The sequence below is a fragment of the Myxocyprinus asiaticus genome, chromosome 39, assembly GCF_019703515.2.
Source record: "Myxocyprinus asiaticus isolate MX2 ecotype Aquarium Trade chromosome 39, UBuf_Myxa_2, whole genome shotgun sequence".
NCBI lineage: Eukaryota > Metazoa > Chordata > Actinopteri > Cypriniformes > Catostomidae > Myxocyprinus > Myxocyprinus asiaticus.
Window position 1 is genome coordinate 27,483,848 of NC_059382.1, and position 21,894 is coordinate 27,505,741.

The 21,894-nt window shown below is 40.1% G+C and overlaps 1 protein-coding gene across 1 annotated transcript in view; it reads left to right on the top strand.

The window, feature by feature from the left end:
- The window catches only part of LOC127429580 (sodium channel subunit beta-4-like), a 73,942-nt gene that overhangs the window by 37,510 nt on the left and 14,538 nt on the right, over positions 1–21,894 (top strand). The window contains exons 2-3 of the mRNA XM_051678703.1: positions 16,380–16,543; positions 19,184–19,403. Of these exons, the coding sequence (XP_051534663.1) occupies positions 16,380–16,543; positions 19,184–19,403 (384 nt within the window). The remainder of the gene's footprint in view (positions 1–16,379; positions 16,544–19,183; positions 19,404–21,894) is intronic.

Consider the following 21,894-nt stretch of genomic DNA (forward strand, 5'->3'; position numbering starts at 1 on the left):
TTCATGCTGCCTTTTTTTCTCTCAACTAAAGCAAGTAGTGACCAGGGTCAGTCTCCTAAAAGGATCAAAATTTCACTCAAAACCTTGTCCTTCACTGAAGCTCTCAAATCCCATTTGTGCTTCTGCATATTCAGATGAATCACATCATGACCAGTTATGAAACGTGAGAACCATGCAATGGCATTTGGCATCATTGACATAAAACCTGAAATGATGCATGTTTTCATGTTAAGCATGAATATACAAAAGCATGAACTTTCAAGGTTGATTTTTTATAAAAAATAATATATTTATATATATATATATATATATATATATATATATATATATATATTTATTTATTTATTTATTTTCCAAAGGTCACATTTAAAATGACTTAAATTTTTACCATGCCTCCTTCATTTGTTTTGGTACTTTTCAAAAGGCTTTTATGTCATGTCCCAGACTTTCACAGCAAACGTGAATCTTCGCTGCGATTAAATTTTTGCGTCAAAACAATTACTAACAAGCCATTCACACCTGGATCAAACATTTTCTCTGAATCGCGTGCCGACAAAGCAAAGCCTTTTTTACCTTGAGTGTGTTGATTTTTTATTTTATTTTATTTTATTTATTTTTTTATTGCTGGGCAATGAAATGCCCTAACCAATAAAATCTAAGCTTTAGATCACGTGTCAGGAGCCTCTGCAGTTACAAGAACCAGCGCAACAGGTGGCGCTAAAGCACATAAAACTGTTTTGACCACAGACATTAAACGCTGAAGTAACTCAAGGAAGAAATCTTGAACCAGCTGCTGAGTTCAGAATAGCATACTACCCATACTACTTTTATTACTTTTGCCATAAGTCTCTATGGCAGAAATAGTATGAGTAGTATGGTAGTATGCCATTCTGCACTCAGCCAGCATTTAGGATGTGTATTTCATTTGCATAACATGCCTAAAAAACTTAAATATACACTGGCGGCCAAAAGTTTGGAATAATGTACAGATTTAGCTGTTTCAGAAGGAAATTAGTGCTTTAATTTACCAAAGTGACATTCAACTAATCACAAAGTATAGTCAGGACATCACTGATGTAAAAAACAGCACCATCACTGTTTGAAAAAAGTAATTTTTGATCAAATCTAGACAGGCCCCATTTCCAGCAGCCATCACTCCAACACCTTATCCTTGAGTAATCATGCTAAATTGCTAATTTGGTACTAGAAAATCATTATATCAAACACTGCTGAAAGCTATTTGGTTTGTTAAATGAAGTTTAACATTGTCTTTGTATTTGTTTTTGAGTTGCCACAGTATGCAATAGACTGGCATGTCTTAAGGTCAATAGTAGGTCTAAAATGGCAAAAAAGAAACAGCTTTCTCTAGAAACTCATCAGTCAATCATTGTTTTGAGGAATGAAGGCTATACAATGCTTGAAATTGCCAAAAAATTGAAGATTTCATACAAAGGTTTACACTACAGTTTTCAAAGACAAAGGACAACTGTCTCTAACAAGGACAGAAAGAGATATGGAAGGCCAGATGAATAACTAAACAAGAGGATAAGTATATCAGAGTCTCTAGTTTGAGAAATAGACACCTCACATGTCCTCAGCTGACAGCTTCATTGAATTCTACCCGCTCAACATCAGTTTCATGTACAACACTAAAGAGAAGACTCAGGGGTGCAGGCCTTATGGGAAGAATTGAAACAGAAAAACAAAAAGAAAAGTTTAGAGTGGGCAAAGAAACACAGACATTGGACAACAGATAATTGAGCTTTTGTGGGATCAGCTAGACTGTAAGGTACATGAGAAGTGCCCAACAAGACAGCCACATCTATGGCAAGTGCTACAGGAAGCATGGGGTGAAATGTCACCTGAGTATCTGGACAAACTGACAGCTAGAATGCCACGGATCTGCAAAGCTCTCATTGTTGCACATGGAGGATGTTTTGATGAGATCTCTTTGAAGTAGTTTAAAAGGTTCTGAATTTTTTTTCCAAATTGTAATAGTAATCTTTCATGTTATTATTATCCTGACAATACACTGTGATCAGCTGAATGCCACTTTGGTGCATATATATATATATATATATATATATATATATATATATATATATATATACACACACACACGTTTTATCATATGAGTTCTCTTAACACGTAAATGATATTGCTGCATCACTGCCTTGCAACCCCATTAACAACTCTCTTATGTGGATTGTCTTCATAATGTATTCCATATTGCTGCATTTTTTGCCTTTGCATTTAATCTTATGTGAGTTTGCTTATATCTCTAATGTAATATACAGTTGTGCTCAAAAGTTTGCATACCCTGGCAGAAATTGTGAAATTTTGGCATTGATTTTGAAAAAAATCTTTTATTTAAGGATAGTGATCATATGAAGCCATTTATTATCACATAGCTGTTTGGCTCCTTTTTAAATCATAATGATAACAGAAATCACCCAAATGGCCCTGATCAAAAGTTTACATACCCTTGAATGTTTGGCCTTGTTACAGACACACAAGGTAACACACACAGGTTTAAATGGCAATGAAAGGTTAATTTCTCACACCTGTGGCTTTTTAAATTGCAATTAGTGTCTGTGTATAAATAGTCAATGAGTTTGTTAGCTCTCACATGGATGCACTGAGCAGGCTAGATACTGAGCCATGGGGAGCAGGAAAGAACTGTCAAAAGACCTGCGTAACAAGGTAATGTAACTTTATATAGATGGAAAATGATATAAAAAGATATCCAAAGCATTGAAAATGCCAGTCAGTACTGTTCAATCACTTATTAAAAAGTGGAAAATTCTGGGATCTCTTGATACCAAGCCAAGGTCAGGTAGACCAAGAAAGATTTCAGCCACAACTGCCAGAAGAATTGTTCGGGATACAAAGAAAAACCCACAGGTAATCTCAGGAGAAATACAGGCTGCTCTGGAAAAAGACGGTGTGGTTGTTTCAAGGAGCACAATATGACGACACTTGAACAAAAATGAGCTGCATGGTCGAGTTGCCAGAAAGAAGCCTTTACTGCACTAATGCCACAAAAAAGCCTGGTTACAATATGCCCGACAACACCTTGACATGCCTCACAGCTTCTGGCACACTGTAATTTGGAGTGACGAGACCGAAATAGAGCTTTATGGTCACAACCATAAGCGCTATATTTGGAGAGGTGTCAACAAGGCCTATAGTGAAAAGAATACCATCCCCACTGTGAAGCATGGTGGTGGCTCACTGATGTTTTGGGGGTGTGTGAGCTCTAAAGGCACGGGGAATCTTTTGAAAATTGATGGCAAGATGAATGCAGCATGTTATCAGAAAATACTGGCAGACAATTTGAATTATTCTGCACGGAAGCTGCGCTTGGGACACCCTTGGACTTTCCAGCATGACAATGACCCTAAGCACAAGGCCAAGTTGACCCTCCAGTGGTTACAGCAGAAAAAGGTGAAGGTTCTGGAGTGGCCATCAAAGTCTCCTGACCTTAATATCATCGAGCCACTCTGGGGAGATCTCAAACGTGCGGTTCATGCAAGACGACCAAAGTCTTTGCATGACCTGGAGGCATTTTGCCAAGACGAATGGGCAGCTATACCACCTGCAAGAATTTGGGGCCTCATAGACAATTATTACAAAAGACTGCACGCTGTCATTGATGCTAAAGGGGGCAATACACAGTATTAAGAACTAAGGGTATGCAGACTTCTGAACAGGGGTCATTTCATTTTTTTTCTTTGTTGCCATGTTTTGTTTTATGATTGTGCCATTCTGTTACAACCTACAGTTGAATATGAATCCCATAAGAAATAAAAGAAATGTGTTTTGCCTGCTCACTCATGTTTTCCCTTAAAATGGTACATATATGACCAATTCTCCAGGGGTATGCAAACTTTTGAGCACAACTGTATATTGCAGCATCTTCACCTTTGTATCACTTTTTTATTTTTGTTTTTATTTTTTTGTAAACAACTTTACGGATCTTAAGTGCAGTAGCAGTTTTAACCACCACTCAAACCACGCAATTGCATGGGGCCCGACACATCGGGGGGCCCCCGCCCCAGTAGGAAAGCTCAGCAAACAATGCTTAAGAGGTGACATGTTGTTTTGGGTACACGCGTGAATACACTGTTGTCAGCACTTTAGAGCGGTTCACGTTAGAGGTCCACCGTGTTTTTAAGTCAGTTTTTCTAGTAGGATTTTGAGTTTGGGTTTGTAGTTTATGAAAAAATATACAGTCCTTCCGAACTTGTTTCAAACACTCACATACGCACAAACAGATGTGTTAGGGGTCGTTCACACCGAATGTGTTTTTGCGTGCATCTGCTCGGTTTTTCCATTGTTTTCCTTTGTAAACACACACTGGATGAACTTCCATACCTGCTGCATCACGTCTCGCTATTTCTTCAGTGTCTCACGCAGGACCGGCACATTTTTAGACTCTGTGTTAAGTTAAAAAGAACATCAGGTCTCAAAAACACGTGTCGAGACACCTGTGTTCTGTTTCATTCGTTGTGCTGCATCTAGAGTGTTTTTAGCACAGGTGTCACAAAGATTTAATGTTCCGAACAAGTTCAGGTTGCAAAGAGGTGACTGTTACAATGTTTAACTAGATTGTTCTGCACCAAGATGTTTCAGCACTTGATAAACGGCAATGTTCTAAAAAGTGTTTTGTAAAAATATATGTATTGCTTTTTTTATCGCTGTATTGTGGAACAACTGGAAATAATAATTATCATTAACTAGATTTTTATTTCATTAAACATTTTGAATGTACTTGCCTACAATGGCTGATAGGATGAATTTAAAATTATTATTTAAAATAAATTTTATGTAATTTTTTAAGCAAAAATTTTCGAAATTGGGGCTGGTCGGTTGCTTGGGGCCTCAGAAATCGTAAACACGCCCCTGCTAAAGTTTATTTTTGCCAAATAATAATAATATTAATACTGTGACTTGCAGTGCACTCTGTGACACTGTATGTCTTTGTATTCAAAATGTATCTGTATACCAAAAATGTGGTGGTGTCTCCCTAAAATTGTTATTGCTGTGCTTTTGTTATAGTCATTAACAGCTGTCGGTGGCAGTATTAAAGTATCTAAATAATAGGTCAGACTGAAGATGGGTTTTGTTGGGTGAGATCTGTATTTTATTGCTGCGACTTGACACAAGCTAATCCACACTGCTGAATGTGTTTTCCACAGCAGTGAGTGGTCTTGTTCAGCACTTGTTCCACAATTGCTGTGGTTAGACTAATTACCAAAATCACTGGACTGTTAAGTCATTTATTGTTTTCTATAACAGAGTGGAGAGAAGCAATAAAATGATTTGCTGTGTTGCAGAGAAACAGACATTCCATTTGCATATTTTTGTTTTTCTTATGTCATGACTGAGGGGAAAATGTTTGCAAAAACTCCCTTTCCATTACAAATGTTTAATTTGTGCATTTTTTACTCACTAAAGCCATCATATGCCCAGACAACAAATGAGCCATGAGTGCAATAAATGATTTCTCCTGGAACACACATCATCAAAAGCCTACACTGTAATTTCTTGTAGTGAGGCATCATAATTTAAATTATGACCGTGGCAATTTTATTTATATTTACATGGCAATCGCATAATCCACTGCAAAGTGAGTGAAATGTTGATTATACATATTCTTTATTCATTCAATCCTGAAAAGTATCAATAAAAAATTGTTAAATCTAATTACAAAAACACAACTTTACCCAATATGTACTATATGTGTATGCATTTTTATGCTTATTGCTCATTTGCATAGCAACATGCTAACACTTTAATGGAAAAAGAGGTGACTAAATGAGAGAGAGTGATAGAGACAGTGAAAGAGACCAAGAGAAAGAAATAATCCTCCAAAAGGAGAGAACAACCCTGTCAACCCTGTTTGACAGCATTTTTATTTTTATTTTATTAATTTTTTTGCATCAGTTATGCATGCGTGTACATGCAAGTCTGTGTGCATGTTAATGTGATGACAGGCTCTGAAATGAGCTCTCTCTCTCTGAGGTTTAGAGTGGTCTCGTTGATGAATAAGTGCACCATGATGGCTGGTCATCTATCTCTGAGAGAGAAGCTACAGGGATCAATAGCCTGAAAGGAGCAGAGAAGAGGCAGGCACATGAGGCTATTGGTATCTTGAGCAGTGGATCTTAACAACTAGCGTCATACTGCGCTACAAGGCTATTTGATCCGAGCCAGTTTGCCTTATACAGTTTGGCTGTGTCTCAAAACTGCTGTCTACCTAATTCGCTTTTTTGGGCATCATATCCTTGCTTCTGTCATAGCCTGTATCAAATTATTTGTAACAAATGTTCTGAGATTCATAATTTTGGCCAACTAAAGAGTGTGTGCTCTGTGTTTTGTGCTTATTAAATTATCTAAGTGTTAGCTTAGCTACATGCATCAAGGCTATTTATATAGCATGTGTGTGGGGAAGGAAATGTCACCCTAATTAAATAGGTAAATATCAGGTGATATTATCAAATTCTGCAATCAGAACTGAAACAAGATATTCAAAAAGAATTTTTTTATTTTTATTTTATCCATCAGCAATTGACAGGATTGTGAAAAGTTTTGATTCTATGTAAGACAGCCTTTGAAGAAGGGATCTGGTCATAGCTTTGTGCATAAAATCTGGATTGTGCGTTTGGGTGGATGTAAATGTGAATGTAAATTGACAAATAATAGGACAAACATTCTAGTTCAGCATTATATGATTTTATAGTGCATTCTGTTAGATTTTAACTTCAAATTGGGTTGGCTAATAATCCGGGTATCTAATAATAATGTCAAACAGTCTAATGCCTTATGTCTTTAATATCATTGCCAATAACATCTCACAACATGCTACAAGCTCACACATACACACACACACACACACACACACACACACTAACTGTGAAATAAAATACTGAGATGGCATTTAAAAATAGTCTCCGTTCATTATCTTTCGTGCAATGACCCTCAGATACATGCTAAGAATACCGAAGTAGGGGCCACAAAACAACTCTCCCTCTCATATCTCTCTCTTTCTCTCTACAAACACAGCTTTGTGTCTTCTCCTGTTTGGCATGCACCAAGTTTGATAATTGCAGTACAATGTGTTAGCACATTAGCACATATTTTAAGACACCAATAGCCTTAGTCCTGTTTGTTGTCTCTGTAATAGCTGACCTCTTGATGTCTATGGCAACCTCAGCAGAATAAGCCAGGCACATTCACTGACTCAAGCCACTTGTGCCCTGTTTTGAGGATGACAGCCATTTGTCAGTTCTGTTGTAAAAAAAAAATAAAAAATAAAAAATAAAAATAGCAGCTGATAAGAGGGCAAGCAATGCAACAAGTTCTGGTGTTGTGTGGGTCATCAAGGACTGCCCTTTTCTCCCTCTAAGTCTCATATGTCTTCAGCAACATATTGCAGATGAGAAAATGCTCTAACACAGTGTTCTAATCAGACACGATGCAATACATTTCCAGTGACAACAGAGCGACAGACGGTAATTTGTCTGTTAACACTTGTTCCATGTTCCAGTAAAACACATCCATCGAACAGACACATGTGCATTGTATTCGTACTGTCAGGGTAGTCAATAACAAGACCTTCATATCACATAGAAGATAACACACTAGTGCTTACAGCCTTTGTATACACTTGTAACAGTACTAGTCATTGTAGGAATAAGGAAGCGGGGTTCAGGTAATGTCACACTCTTTTATTAACTCCAAAATAAGCACTCTATATGCTTGTAAACACTCTAATGCGTCGCATTCCTGTGCATCACTCTCTCTTTCCCTGGGCTCTGGCATGGGCTCCTCTTATCGCTCTTCCCGAATTACTGCAACAAGAAACAACTATTATACCTAACTGTCACCCAGGGATGAATCCTTACCATTTCCCCTCTCCCTGGACGGACACTCAACCACACCCTCGCCACACACCCCCACCAACCGACTCCGGTCAGAGAGGTTGAGATGGTATATTTGACGTGCGTCACCTCTGTCTGTTTGTTTTACCTCATAATCGAGATCTCCCTCTCGTCGTGTGACATCAAAGGGCCCTTGCCACTTGGCGAGTAATTTGGAGCTCGAGGTTGGGAGTAATACAAGCACTTTGTCTCATGGTGAAAATTCCTGTAGCCGAGCTCCCCTATAATATAGTAGGCTTTGGCATTCTTGAGCTTGGAGCAAATTCTCTTTTGTTAGTTGACCCAAAGTGTGGAGTTTTGCTCTAAGATCAAGAACGTTCTGAATTTCATTTTTACTGTTTGAAGGTCCCTCCTCCCAAGCTTCCCACATGATGTTGAACACGCCGTGTGGCCGACACCCATACAGCAGCTCGAACAGGGAAAACCCTGTGGAGGCTTGGGGGACCTCTTGTACTGTGAATATCAGGGGATCAAGACACTTATCCCAATTCCTAGCATCCTCATGCACGAACTTACGAATCATATTTTTCAGGGTTTTATTAAATTGTTCCACCAACCCGTCTGTTTGCGGGTGATAAACACTGGTGCGAATTGATTTAATACCCAATAATTCGTCCTCCTCCTGACATGGAGCTGACGTAGACAACCATGGCTTCACCTCCCCATCCAGCGAGTCACACACCACACTGATACACTTTGTCGCAGGACCCATCCAGACACATTCCCCTCAATAAAGAAGTAAATGTCAGCCAATTCATTCCCAAAATTAGTGGATGGGTGAGGCGGGAATTAACTGCAGCCTCAACACTATGATTTTGTCCCCAAAATTGAATAGTGACTGTCACTATAGGGTATCTTTGAATATCCCCGTGCACACACCTCACCTTCACCTTCACCTTCCGCCCCATGCCAAAAGCTTCGTCTTGAACCAAACAATGGTGGATAGTGGTTTGATTGCAACCAGTATCCACCAAGGCATGATATGTAATTCCCCTGATACTCACAGGTATGCGGTATGTTCCAGCTCAATCGGGGGAGGCCCGTGGGGTGTCAGGGACCTGGACCAATACTCCCAATTCCATCATGGTGCATTAGTCCTGGAAGTGCCCCGGCTCCCCACAACTTCAACAAGCTGGCCCAGACATTATGCCTGCACGAATTCACCAACCTGGGTGGAAGAGTGAGAAGAGACACAAACCGCAGTGCCAGGGGAGCGAGTTTGGGAGTAAACATCCCCTGTTTCCGGGGGAATGGGGTGGGGACCAGTGTGTAGAGGGGAAGTGAGAGAGAGAGGGAGAGTGAAGAGAGAGAGTGTGAGGAGAGAAAGAAACCGAGGGCTGATACGCCCCTGGTTCGCCACCATATGGTCCTCAGCCAGCTGGATGGCCTCTTCCAGCGACGCCGGGCGGTGGCACTGGACCCATTCTGCTGTTCCGGTCAGCAGACGAAGGACGAACTGCTCCAGCACCACCAAAGCAACGACTCCCTCAGCGTCGTATACCTCCACCAGCAGCCACTTCCAGTAGGCGTCACGGAGCTGTTGGGAAAACTCAAACGGGCGCCCATGCTCGCTCAGCATCAGTGAGTGGAAGTGCTGTCTTTGTTGCTCAGGGCTGCGGCCGACCTGTTGCATGATGGCTTTCTTCAAGTCCTCATACACCAAGAGGTTTGCTGAAGGCAGGTGTTGGGCTGCGAGCTGGGTTTCCCTGGACAACAGCGGCAGGATTCCGGCTGCCCATTGTGACTTCGACCATTTCCAGAGCTCCGCTGTTTGCTCAAACAAGTCAAAGAAAGACTCTGGTTCATCGAGCGGGCCCATTTTCATCAGAGTGAGCGGGGGCATGGAAGGTGTTGAGTCCGGGTTGCGGCCGAGCTTTGGTCCTGGTGTATGAAGCTCCAGAGCACCTGCCGGTCCTCTGCTTGAGCCCAGAGATCACCTGAAAGCACTGGTCTTGGTCTCGACGCAGCTCAAGCAGGGCTTGGTGATGCGCCTAGTGCATGCTGGAGAGGGACTTGATGACTTTGTTCAGCGGTGAGGACTCCATGACGGTGTATTATCTTCCTCAAGGTTCCCGGGTTTTGGCACCACTGTAACAGGACTGGTCGTTGTAGAAATGAGGAAGCGGGGTTCAGGTAATGTCACACTCTTTTATTAACTTCAAAATAAACACTCTATACGCTTGTAAACACTCTAATGTGTCGCACTCCTATGCATCACTCTCTCGCTCTCCTTGGGCTCTTGTGTGGGCCCCTCTTATCCCTCTTCCCAAATTACTGCAACAAGAAACAGCTGTTGGACCTAATTGTCACCCAGGGATGAATCCTTACCGCTTCCCCTCTCCCTGGACAGACACTCAACCACAAGCTCGCCACTCACAATAATTCAAAGATGGACATTTATCCACTCAATTGTATAAATAAAATGTGTTTTTGAATGTATAAACATCCATAAAGTTAACATTTGTGAACTACAGTATACATTTAAGGTAGATTTACAGTAGGTGCTGTTGCAGACCCCATTCAAGTAATGGACAAGATCTGACTGATGATTTTAGAGTATTGTTTCAGCAGATCTGTCAAAAGCTAGTTTTTCTTAAGCAAACCCCCCAAAAACTCCATATACTACTGTAAGAGCTGAAGGGCAAAACGAAAATACAAAAGTAAACATCAGTACTCCTTTCCATTAACTTTACTGTGTTGCAGTTCAGATTAATAACAAAACAGACACTTCTCATATTTGGTCAGTGACAGTGGCGGGCCATTCATTTAAAGTCTAGGCCTTCAGCGTGATTCATAACATTAATAAAACACAGTTTTACAATGAATATGACACCCTATGCCTTTGGGCATCATACATTATGTCGCAGCTAACTAGTAATACCAATTGACACATCCACGCACGAAAGCCAGAACTTGAAAGGACACTTAATGCTCAAGCAAGCTTAATTTTAACTGCAGCATGACTGTTTTGTGAAATTAACGTCTCCCAAACAGACATTCAAAAATCATAATTTTTCATATGAATCTACCAAGGAGGTGTATAATACCTGTAAAAATCTATCTAATAATATTTGTGATTTAAATGCTGCTTGCAATAAATGTCGTTTTATCAGGTTACACGGTTATGCTGCGTTCCATTCAAGTTGGATGTGGGATATTCCTACTTGATATCTCCAACCATAAATGCATTCCATTCCCCAATATTTGGAAAACTGCAATGCTCCCGTTAGCTTAGCAGGGGTTTGACTCTCATTAGATGTCTCCTAGCAACCCAACTGATAAACAATGCTGCAGCACTAGCATTTGTGCTATAGGTGTATGATTATCAAAAAAGATTATGTTTTATACACCTGTTTCTGTAGGTGTTTGTTAAACAAGCTTTAATAACATGTAATGTGGAAACGAACATATTTATCGATATTACTTAATAAAGTGAATGTTTATCACTTACTTTGTATATCTCCCTGAGTGTTGAGTGTTGACAATTTCTGCACGAGCCTACAAGTTGTAATTTTTTATTTTAAGATGCATTCCATTGCACTTTTCCTAGTAGGAAGTTGCAAAATCCGACTTTCTGAGTTGAATGGAACGCACAAATACTTTTCAAAACTTGATCCGACACTGAATGCTCAAGCAGCCTAATTTACGCTTAGAAAACTCCTGATGTTGCTATAACAATGCAAAAAGCACTTACCAATTTGCTTCCTTTCCTGTTTAATAAATTAAGCAATCACACGGTCATGCAGAACATCTTGTGTTTTTAAATCCACGAGGATCTCTTTCTCAACGGCAATATCAGCAGTGATGACAGCAGACTCGTCAGACAGCTTGATCTTATGCTTTTCACTCTTGAATTACGCACATCACTTAAAGCGTGATTGTGTCACTCAAGGCCAGCTTGAAGGCCTCGACTGGGACATATCCTAAAGATCACACCCACTCACCCAGAACAAATAAATCAATCTGACTGGCTGATGAATCTGACAATCTGACTTTAGTTGCCCATTCATTTGCACTGTTTAGGGATTCTGAAGAAATTCTGAAGGCCTGACGGGGTGGAGATCAAACTCACGCGCTGCTTCGGGCATGTGATTTGTGAAACAGTTGTCACACTTTGCTTGTAAGCATCAAGGAATACATTCTGACTGGATAAACTTTTCGTTTTTCTCTATTTGTTTGTAGATTAATTAAGAGTGGAAAGTGATTAAAAATACATGGGCAAAAAGGTGATTGAATATGAAAGGATGAAAAATATTTATTTATTTGGCATGTTAGGCCAGTAGAGAAGGCTTTGCTGGCCCTGAGAATTCGCCACTGGTCAATGAGATAACTTTAGGTAATATTAAATGTCATTATGTACAAAGTCCCTTTCATGGCAGGTCAGTCCACTCTGCGGTCAACTTTAGAACACTCCCAGACAGGCTGGGCAGCTATTTTCTATGTAAACAAATAGCATAAAATTAAAGTTCCTATCTAGTTGATTGGGAAAAGAACAAAATCTTCAAAAAGGTTTGTCAAGATTACGATCCAAGAACATTTTAAATCAGCTGTAAAATTGATGGTATCATAAATTGTGCTGCTTTAGCTTGAATTACGCTTAAAAATATTTTTTTTCAGGCTGGTTCAGCTGATGCGCATGCGCATTCTCGAGTTAACTGACAGGTGATGACTGTATCTAAAAGGTGTTTGGCTCTTTTCCCTGTAAGGTGGGACTTCCTTTTCTACATTTCCTTTTCTGCGTTGGCTATTTGGCGTTCCAATTTCTCCCATTCATATTAACACTAGTGGTCTGTCTCGTGCTAAATAGTCTCTGTAATGAACTAGTTCTCCATCTTAATCTAAATGTTGTATTGTAACTTTGTCATATTATATGAAACTCCATACAAGTTAAGTGCAAAACAGTTGACCAATGATTTTTATTCAACTTTGGGGATTCATATAAAAACCATGAACTCACAGCATTTTTTGGAAGTACTACACAAGATGTAGTACTTCCTAACTCTTTTTTTTTTTTTTGGGGGAGAATTGTTTTTTTTACCTAATCCTTAACTCTCACCAAAGAATGAGAGAAACTTCAAAATAAAAGACCTGCTACATTGTGTCAAGTTTATGTGTTTTGTGCTTGTTTTTATGTCTTTTATTTTTAAGTTTAGTTCCTGTTCCTATCATGTCATGTGATTTCCTGTTCCCTCATGTGATCTTGTCATGTGTTTCCCCTGTTCATGTGTCTTGTTTTCATTGGTTCATTGTTTGATTACTTTGTATTTAGTCTTGTTATCTTGTTTATAGTTTAGTCTTGTGATTGGTAACATTATGTTAATGTCAAGCCAAGTTTATGTCAAGTTTAGTCAAGTTCATGTTTTATGTTTCTTTCATGTTTATTGTTAGTGTTTACTGGATTTCACGTTTAATAATAAATTTGCACTTGGGTTCTTCATTTCATCCTCATCGTCATTGCCAGCAGCAACATCGTTACAGATTACCTGAGTGACGCAAATGAACCCAGCAAACCAGCTCCTCCTCCTATGCCAGGGGAATCGTCCTCTGGAGGATTACATGGAGGAATTTTTTGCTGTGGCATGCCAGGTGGATTTTAAGGAGGTGGCCCTCAAGGACTGTTTCCGATTTGGACTGATGAGTCCATCTCTTTTCTGATGCCAGGTGGTCAGAGTACCCACAACCTGGCTCAATATATCGACCTCGCCCTGCAGATTATTGGTTCCACTTTCACTGTGGGGGAGGTGGATGCCGAGCCAGAGGTCCATGACATGGCCACCGAGCCAGAGGTCCACGATATGGCTACCGAGCCAAAGGTCCACAACGCGGATGCCGAGCCAGCGTCCCACATCATGGTCGAAGAGCCAGCATCCCACGTCATGGTCGAGGAGCCAACGTCCCACATCATGGTCGACGAGCCAGCGTCCCACATCATGGTCGACGAGCCAGCGTCCCACATCATGGTCGATGAGCCAGCATCCCACATCGTGGTCGACAAGCCAACGCCCATGCCTGCCACGGCCAACGAGTCAACACCCACGCCTGCCACGGCCAGCGATCTGGAAGCTTCATCTGCCCCAGAGACAGTGTTGTCAATCTCGTCCGTCCCAGAGCCAGCATTGCCAGCCTCATCCTTCCCAGAGCCTGTGTTGCCAGCCTTGTCCGTCCCAGAGCCTGCGTTGCCAACTTTGGCCTCCCGGAGGAGGAGGAGAAAGGCTTCCGTTTCCAAGGCTCAGCCCATGTTCACGACCACAGAGGTCGTCTCAGAGTCTCTACCCATGTACACGACCACAGAGGTCGTTTCCAAGTCTCAGCACATGTTCACGTCCACAGAGGTCATCTCTGAATCTCTCTGGCCATGTACACGACCATGGAGGTCATTTCCATGTCTCAGCCCATGTTCACGACCACAGAGATTGTCTCCGTGTCTCTACCCATGTACACGACCACAGAGGTCGTTTCCAAGTCTCAGCCCATGTTCACAACCACAGAGGTCGTCTCTGAGTCTCTGCCCATGTACACGACCATGGAGGTCATTTCCGAGTCTCAGCCCATGTTCATGACCACAGAGGTTGTCTCCGAGTCTCTGCCCATGTACACGACCACGGAGGTCGTTTCCAAGTCCCTGCCCATGTACACGACCACAGAGATCATTCCCGAGTCTCTGTCTACACCCACGACCCCAGATGTCATTCCCGAGACTCAGTCCATGCCCATAATCACAGAGGTCGCTCCCAAGACTCTGCTCATGTTCACGACCACCAAGGTCTTTTCCCAGTCATCCAGGACTCTTAGTCTCGAGCCTACCATAGCTCTGCCTTCTACAGCTTCGCTCCTCGAGCCTAACACAGCTCAAGGCCATATCACAGCCACGCCAGAGTCAGCTCCAGGCCATGACACAGCCATGCCAGAGTCAGCTCCAGGCCATATCACAGCCATGCCAGAGTCAGCTCCAGGCTATGTCACCACCACACCAGAGTCAGCTCCAGGCCATGTCACCGCCACACCAGAGTCAGCTCCAGGCCATGTCACCGCCACGCCAGAGTCAGCTCCAGGCCATGTCACTGCCACGCCAGTGTCTGCTACATGCCATGTCACAGTCGAACCTCAGTCTGATTCATGCCATGTCACAGCCGAACCTCAGTCTGCTCCATGCCATGTTACAGCCAAGCCCCAGACTGCTCCATGCCATGTCACAGCCGAACCTCATTCTGCTCCATGCCATGTCACAGCCAAACCTCAGTGTGCTTCATGCCATTTCACAGCCGAACCTCAGTCTGCTCCATGCCATGTCACAGCCGAACCTCAGTCTGCTCCATGCCATGTCAAAGCCAAGCTTCAGTCTGCTCCATGCCATGTCTCAGCCAAGCCCCAGACTGCTCCATGCCATGTCACAAGCAAGCATCTGCTCCACGGTCCAGGCCCACCTCTGCTCCACGGTCCAGGCCCGCCTCTGCTCCCCCCCCCCAGCTCCCTAATTAACTTTGTTATTATGTTTTGGGGTGTCGGGAGCCACCCCTAGAGGGGGGGATATGTCATGTTTATGTGTTTTGTTCTTGTTTTCATGTTTTTTATTTTCAAGTTTAGTTCCTGTTCCTGTCATGTCATGTGATTTCCTGTTCCCTCATGTGATCTTGTCATGTGTTTCCCCTGTTCATGTGTCTTGTTTTCATTGGTTCATTGTTTGATTACTTTATAAACAAGATAACAAGACTAAATATAGTTTAGTCTTGTGATTGATAATGTTATGTTAATGCCAAGCCAAGTTTATGTCAAGTTTAGTCAAGTTCATGTTTTATGTTTCTTTCATGTTTATTGTTAGGGTTTACTGGATTTCACGTTTAATAATAAATTTGCACTTGGGTTCTTCATTTCATTGTTATCGTCATTGCCAGCAGCAACATCATTACACATTGGTAGGAATAAAGGGGACTTTTATCTGCTGACACAAAAATATATTTACATAATGTGGAACATGATCAACAATTATTAAGTTGATTAACTTATAATCAACTTCATAATGTACTTTTTTATGTTAAATGTATTTCTCCTATCCCAGATTAAAGGTGCACTCAGTAATTTTTATTACTTTAGAAGTTTTACTTAGAAATTAATACTAATTTTGAAACATTTGTACAAAATCAAGAGATGAAGACTCTCTTAGGTGATTTTAAAAAAATAAAATAAAAACGCAACATTGGCTAAAACAATGGTGTGAGATTGGGCCGGGACTATCTATTTGTACAGTACATCCAATCCACTGTAAAGTTTTCTGGAATCTGTTTAAAAAAGTGATAATTATGTTCACAATTCCATTTGGCGATGCTATGGCCTCATACCTCTTTTGCTGCAATAGCTGCAGTGTTTCCTTGTAAGTATGCAGTGTAGTGGCTAGCTTTCTGTTAACTGGTGATCATCTCTTTCTCTTTCTCTTAGGAGTTTGGTATGCTCAGGCATTGGAGGTGAATACAGGGAAGGTTAATTTTGTTGAAGTGATGAATGGAAGTTCAGTGCTTCTACCCTGCACTTACTCAAGCTGCATTGGCATTAAAAACCTTTACTTTAACTGGCAGTACAAGGACAATGGAACACTGATTAAGGTGAGAAACCAAACTGTCTTTAATTGTGGATTTAATATGAACACTAAGTAGAATACAAACACATTACATTTCCAACCAGGAAGATCATATAACTTTCTAAAGCTCATACAAAAAGAGGAAATTCTTTAATACACACAGTGGCCCTAAAAAGTATTTGGATACTTAAGCCAGACTTGAAATCTATTTAATTGCATAGAAAAAAATAATAAAAAAAAAAATAGGGCTGTCAATGTAACACATTAATTCTGTGCTGTGGCGGAATGACCCACCCCTCACTATTTTCATTGTCGCCCCACCTCTTAGGGCCGCCCTTCAGCTAGGCTCAAAACAAGAGTGGGCAGGAGAGAGAAGAGGTTCAACTTAATGAGCCTTGTTTGGGCAGCGGATGATGAGGCACACCTGTTGTGAGTGGAGCCTCCTCACTGCTGCCATTAAAACTCAGAGCGCGCCTCTCCTTGGGAAGTTGGCTTCTATCTCCACGTGTGCACACACTGGCATCCTCGCAGGTCCAGGAACTGAGCGGGGATGGTCCAGCATGAGTAAAATGTGTTGCCGGACCCGCATCTCGGACCCCCCGTGTGGATTAGGTGCGATGCTGGGCTTCAGGACCCTGTCCACAGTATCTGGACCTTACTCTTTCATATCCACCTTTCCTTCACATAGCCCCATTCACAGCAAGGGCGCCAGATCCCATTTTATTTTACACACTATTACCCAGTGCACACTTTATTCCCCGTTTTGGAAATATTATGTTTATTATTATTTCCAATAAATGCCTGAGGCCACACCCACTATGTCAGTCTCTTGCTCACTCGCCACAGTGCAATTAATTATATAAACAATTAACATGTTTAAAAAATTAACACAATTAATTATGCCCCCACATAAATATTTATGTATTTATTTATTTAATATCACTTTTTATTTTTGTTATTAGAACTATTTTACAAAAGAAAATCAAATATGAAAAATATTCCATCGTTAGAGCATGAGGTGTGAAATTACTGAAAACCTCTTTTTAAGGTGCCTCAAGTATTATTATTTATGTATTCAAGGAACTTTAATATACATAAGGGCCTTGAAACCTGTCCCTTATAGACCCCGTTTACACCTGAAATTAAGATGCATCCCGGGTGATCCGATCACGTGTGGTCAGGTGAGACACATCACTGTTTACACCTGGTCCCTTAAATGCGTCTCTTGTGACCACTTGTGATCGCATTTGGAGGGGAGGGACTCTGTTTTATGATGACATACATCAATCACTATGTCAGTGTGTTACTGCATGATAATAAACCGCAACAAAATCAGAAAAAATAAAGACAGTGCAAAAAAAAAAACAGCACGTTATTTCTTCCAGGTGTAGCTTAAACGTAATCAATGCACAAAAGCAAAATTTTGAGCAGAAATGCCCATTATTTTAGTGGATTACCTGTATTAACCTGAGCTGCAGATGTTTGTGCTTCTCATAAGTGTCACTGCATGTTGATATCAGACACACTGAAGAAGATCCGTGAAGTTATGCTTGTGTATCCGCTTTTTTACATTTTCCGATTGGATGGTTATTTCATTTTATTACACGGCTCTCTGGAATACTCAATTCTGATTGGTCAATGGCGCCATCCAGCAGACAGATTTTGCTCTGTAACAACTGCACATCCGGGGAATAAGATGTATCAGACCGCTCATCCGGGTTCTGCGAGCTGTCTCTCCTGCTTCTAGGATCTTTGTGCAATCTCTCCAAGTTAATAAAATAATTTCAACTCAAATGAATGTTTCATGTGCATTTATTTCCCAAGTAGTCTTGTAATAGACTGAATAATGAGGAGTCAGTCATTTTTATAAAGTAACCACCAACAGAACACTGACACAAACCGGAGGTTGATTCCAGCTATTCAGAGATTTCTTTCTTCTCAAATTACATTAATTCAACACAAATCAATATTTTATGTCCATGTGTTTATTTATTTGGTTAGAAGCCATGTAATAAGCAGGATAATCTATTACAGTCAGCCTGCTGTTATTACACAATAAACCCCTTCAGGGTGATACATCCTGATTAACCTGTCGGAGTTTATTGTGCGATAACAACTGGCTGACTGTACATTATCCCTTACTTAAACTGCTTGTAACCAACAAATGTTTAAACTCTTGTTTTAGCACAGAGGTTGACTGACAGGTGAGGAGTGGTGCTTCGCTGCTGCTGGGATGCATTCAGGACGGAGTAGAGTTTACATATCAAATGTGATGCTGTCAAATGTGTTTTTGACCACATTTGTATGTGGTTTCTGTGATCCGATCACAAAACATTTTAGACCCCGTTTAGACCTGTATTTAGTTCTGACCATTGATCACCAACAGTGCATCTTAATACCAGGTGTAAACGGGGTCAAAATTGGACTACTATTGGATGCCTTAAAAGTCTTTAGTTTCTCAGTGAACTGAAACGATGTCTAGTGGTTCCCTCAAGGGTTCCGTTAGTGTGGCATCTGAGGAACCCCAAAGTGTGCCCCGAGAAACTTTTAATATTTTTAGTGTAATGCAATGACAATCATAAATTTTTAAGGGTGGCTTAAGTGTCCTACTACTTTTCTGTCTCACTTTATCTCCAGTGATGCTGTCTCTCATTCTCTCTGTCAGCTCTGTGAGGCAGTTATCCCAGCAGAAGGAATAGAACCTAATGTGAAAATCTATCATGAGCGAGTGGCGTTTGTTGGCTCCAGTAAGGAAAACAACATCTCCATCCTGCTGCATAACGTCACCTTCGAGGACCAGGGAGAGTACATCTGCTTCGCCCTCAACCCCAAGGAGAAGGGCCGTAACCATAGCGCAGTTTTCACTCTTTTTGTAGTGGATGAATGTGAGTGTCAATTTTCACCAGCTTAGATGGGATCAGCAACCAACATTGTACATATATAGACTATTCATATGTAGAATTAGGCTGCATAATAATTAGGGCTGCACAATAATGACAAAAATAATAATTGTCGATTATGTACTTTTATATTGTGATCACGATTATACATTTCTATTAAAGAACTTGCATAAAAAAAAAAAAAAAAATGCATTTGCAACCGCATGCCATATTCTTTATTTAGTACACATTCAAAACAAATGTGAGACATAAAACATGCATCATACTGCATTAAACTAATTCTTTCCATATGGAACCTGTGCACACAGAATTCTGTAAAAAACTCTGCAGATTTCCACAGAACTAAAACAAGCATCATTCTCAAATTTACACACATTCCCTGCACCTTTTGTGTTTGTTTATTAAATATTTTAACTTATTTGATAATCAGCAGACATTAAACTGTAGTACTCTCAACTCAGTTTAACAAATTTTACCATGTTTAAATCCATTTTACAAAATGTTGTAGGTTTTTCAACAAAATCAACAAAGAAAAACAAAATTCAGATTCAGACTAGATCAATCTAAACACTCTGATTCATCATTACATGCATGCACAAAACGGACATGTCTCTGATTAGTTACAATGTGCAATGTTGCAAAAAAATGCATTGCAAATAGAAAATGTACACTAAAGTACCTAAAAGAAATTTTGTAATTGACGTTTTTTACGATAAATTAGTTGCGGCAGTGGCATTATTTTTTTTATTAATTGTGCAGCCCTACTCTTAATTTTGAAAGTTCTACCAATATATACTCACCCTCGTGTAGCTCCCTACCCATATCAGTTTCATTATTCCATGGAAGGGGATTCCTAAAAAAGTCTTCACAGGGTTTATTCGCCATTCTAATGTAAATGAATAGCGACTCTGGTCTGTCAAGCTCGAGAAAAAAGAAAAGAAAAAGAAAAACATGAAACCACAGTAAAAGTAGTAAATGCTACTCTATTTATTTATGTACTATTTAGCAATACAATAATTTTGTGTGATAAAAAGGATGAAATTCAAGTCATTATTTACTTTCAAATCAAATCAAATCAAATCAAATCAAATCATATGAACCATTAATGAATTCAAATGTGGCCATATTTGATTTAGAAGGTTCATTAATGATTTAGGAATATAAAGTAGTAGAAATATGGTGTAAAATTCATTTAGATTACTTTTACTTTTTATAATTTATTTTATAATTTATTTATTTATTTATTTGTATTTATTTGTATTTATTTTTTTAAATCTACTTCCTGGTGCTTTAAAGGAATAGTTCACCCAGAAATGAAAATTTGCTGATAATTTACTCACCCTCAGGCCATCCAAGATGTTTCTTTCTTCATCAAACAGAATTTAAGACTTTTAGGATTTCATTTCAGGCTTCCTCCTCTAAACAATGCAAGTGAATGTCCTCCATTTTTTGACGGTCCAAAATGCATATTTAGGGTGCATCAAAATAATCCACATGACTCAGTCGACAAATAAAGTTCTTCTGAAAGCAAACGATTGATTACTTTTAGAAACAAAACGATACTTATATACTTTTTAACTACAAATGTTCGCTTCCATACATCTCTGTGACGTGCGCTCATGAGAGGGATGACGTAAGCTCGTTGGTAAGGTCACGCGTCACGTGGAGGAGGAGTCAGGAAGCGCGTCATTGTTTACATTGTTTTTTTTATTATTATTATTTGGAAATTGTTTTTTAATTTTTTTAGTTGTTTTGAAATTGTTTTGGACTGTTTTGTGAACAGCACAAGTTTCTCTTGTAAACAATAACGCGCTTCCTGCCTCCTCCTCCACGTGACGTGTGACCTTACCAACGAGCTTATGTCATCCGGACGTGACTCTCCACGAGAGTCACATCCGCCATTTTGTGCACCTCCCTCCTTACACACACACACACACACACACACACACTGACACACACACACTGTCACACACACACCTTATGTGTTATAGGATTACTTTATATCCATATCTAATCATATCACTGTTTAGTTTGTAGTTGTAAGTCGGAAGTTTATTGACTGCAATTATTAATTGATATTACTGCATAAATAAACTTTGTTTATATTACAAAGAGAAGTGTTTTGGTTTGTTTTGCATACGCCTGTGTCATGCTGACGGGATGTCAGTGCTCGGATTCAAACCTTCATTCATTGTTTTTTCCCGAAAATCAATATTCTTCAGATGTCGATTTTCCTAAGAAAACAATCTAATATTGAGACTGTTATACTATCTGGTTATTAGTCCCTAATTCCAGGGTGGTGCCCCGTCAGTGTTAATCCTTATTAATATTCTATTGATTTCTGATAATTGATAATTATCTTTGATGATTGTTGAATTTGAATGATCAATAAGCTAGTGTTAATTAATTAATGTTTCATTGATGTTAACAATTAATGATTATCTTTGATAATTATTAATTATTGCTAATAACCAAA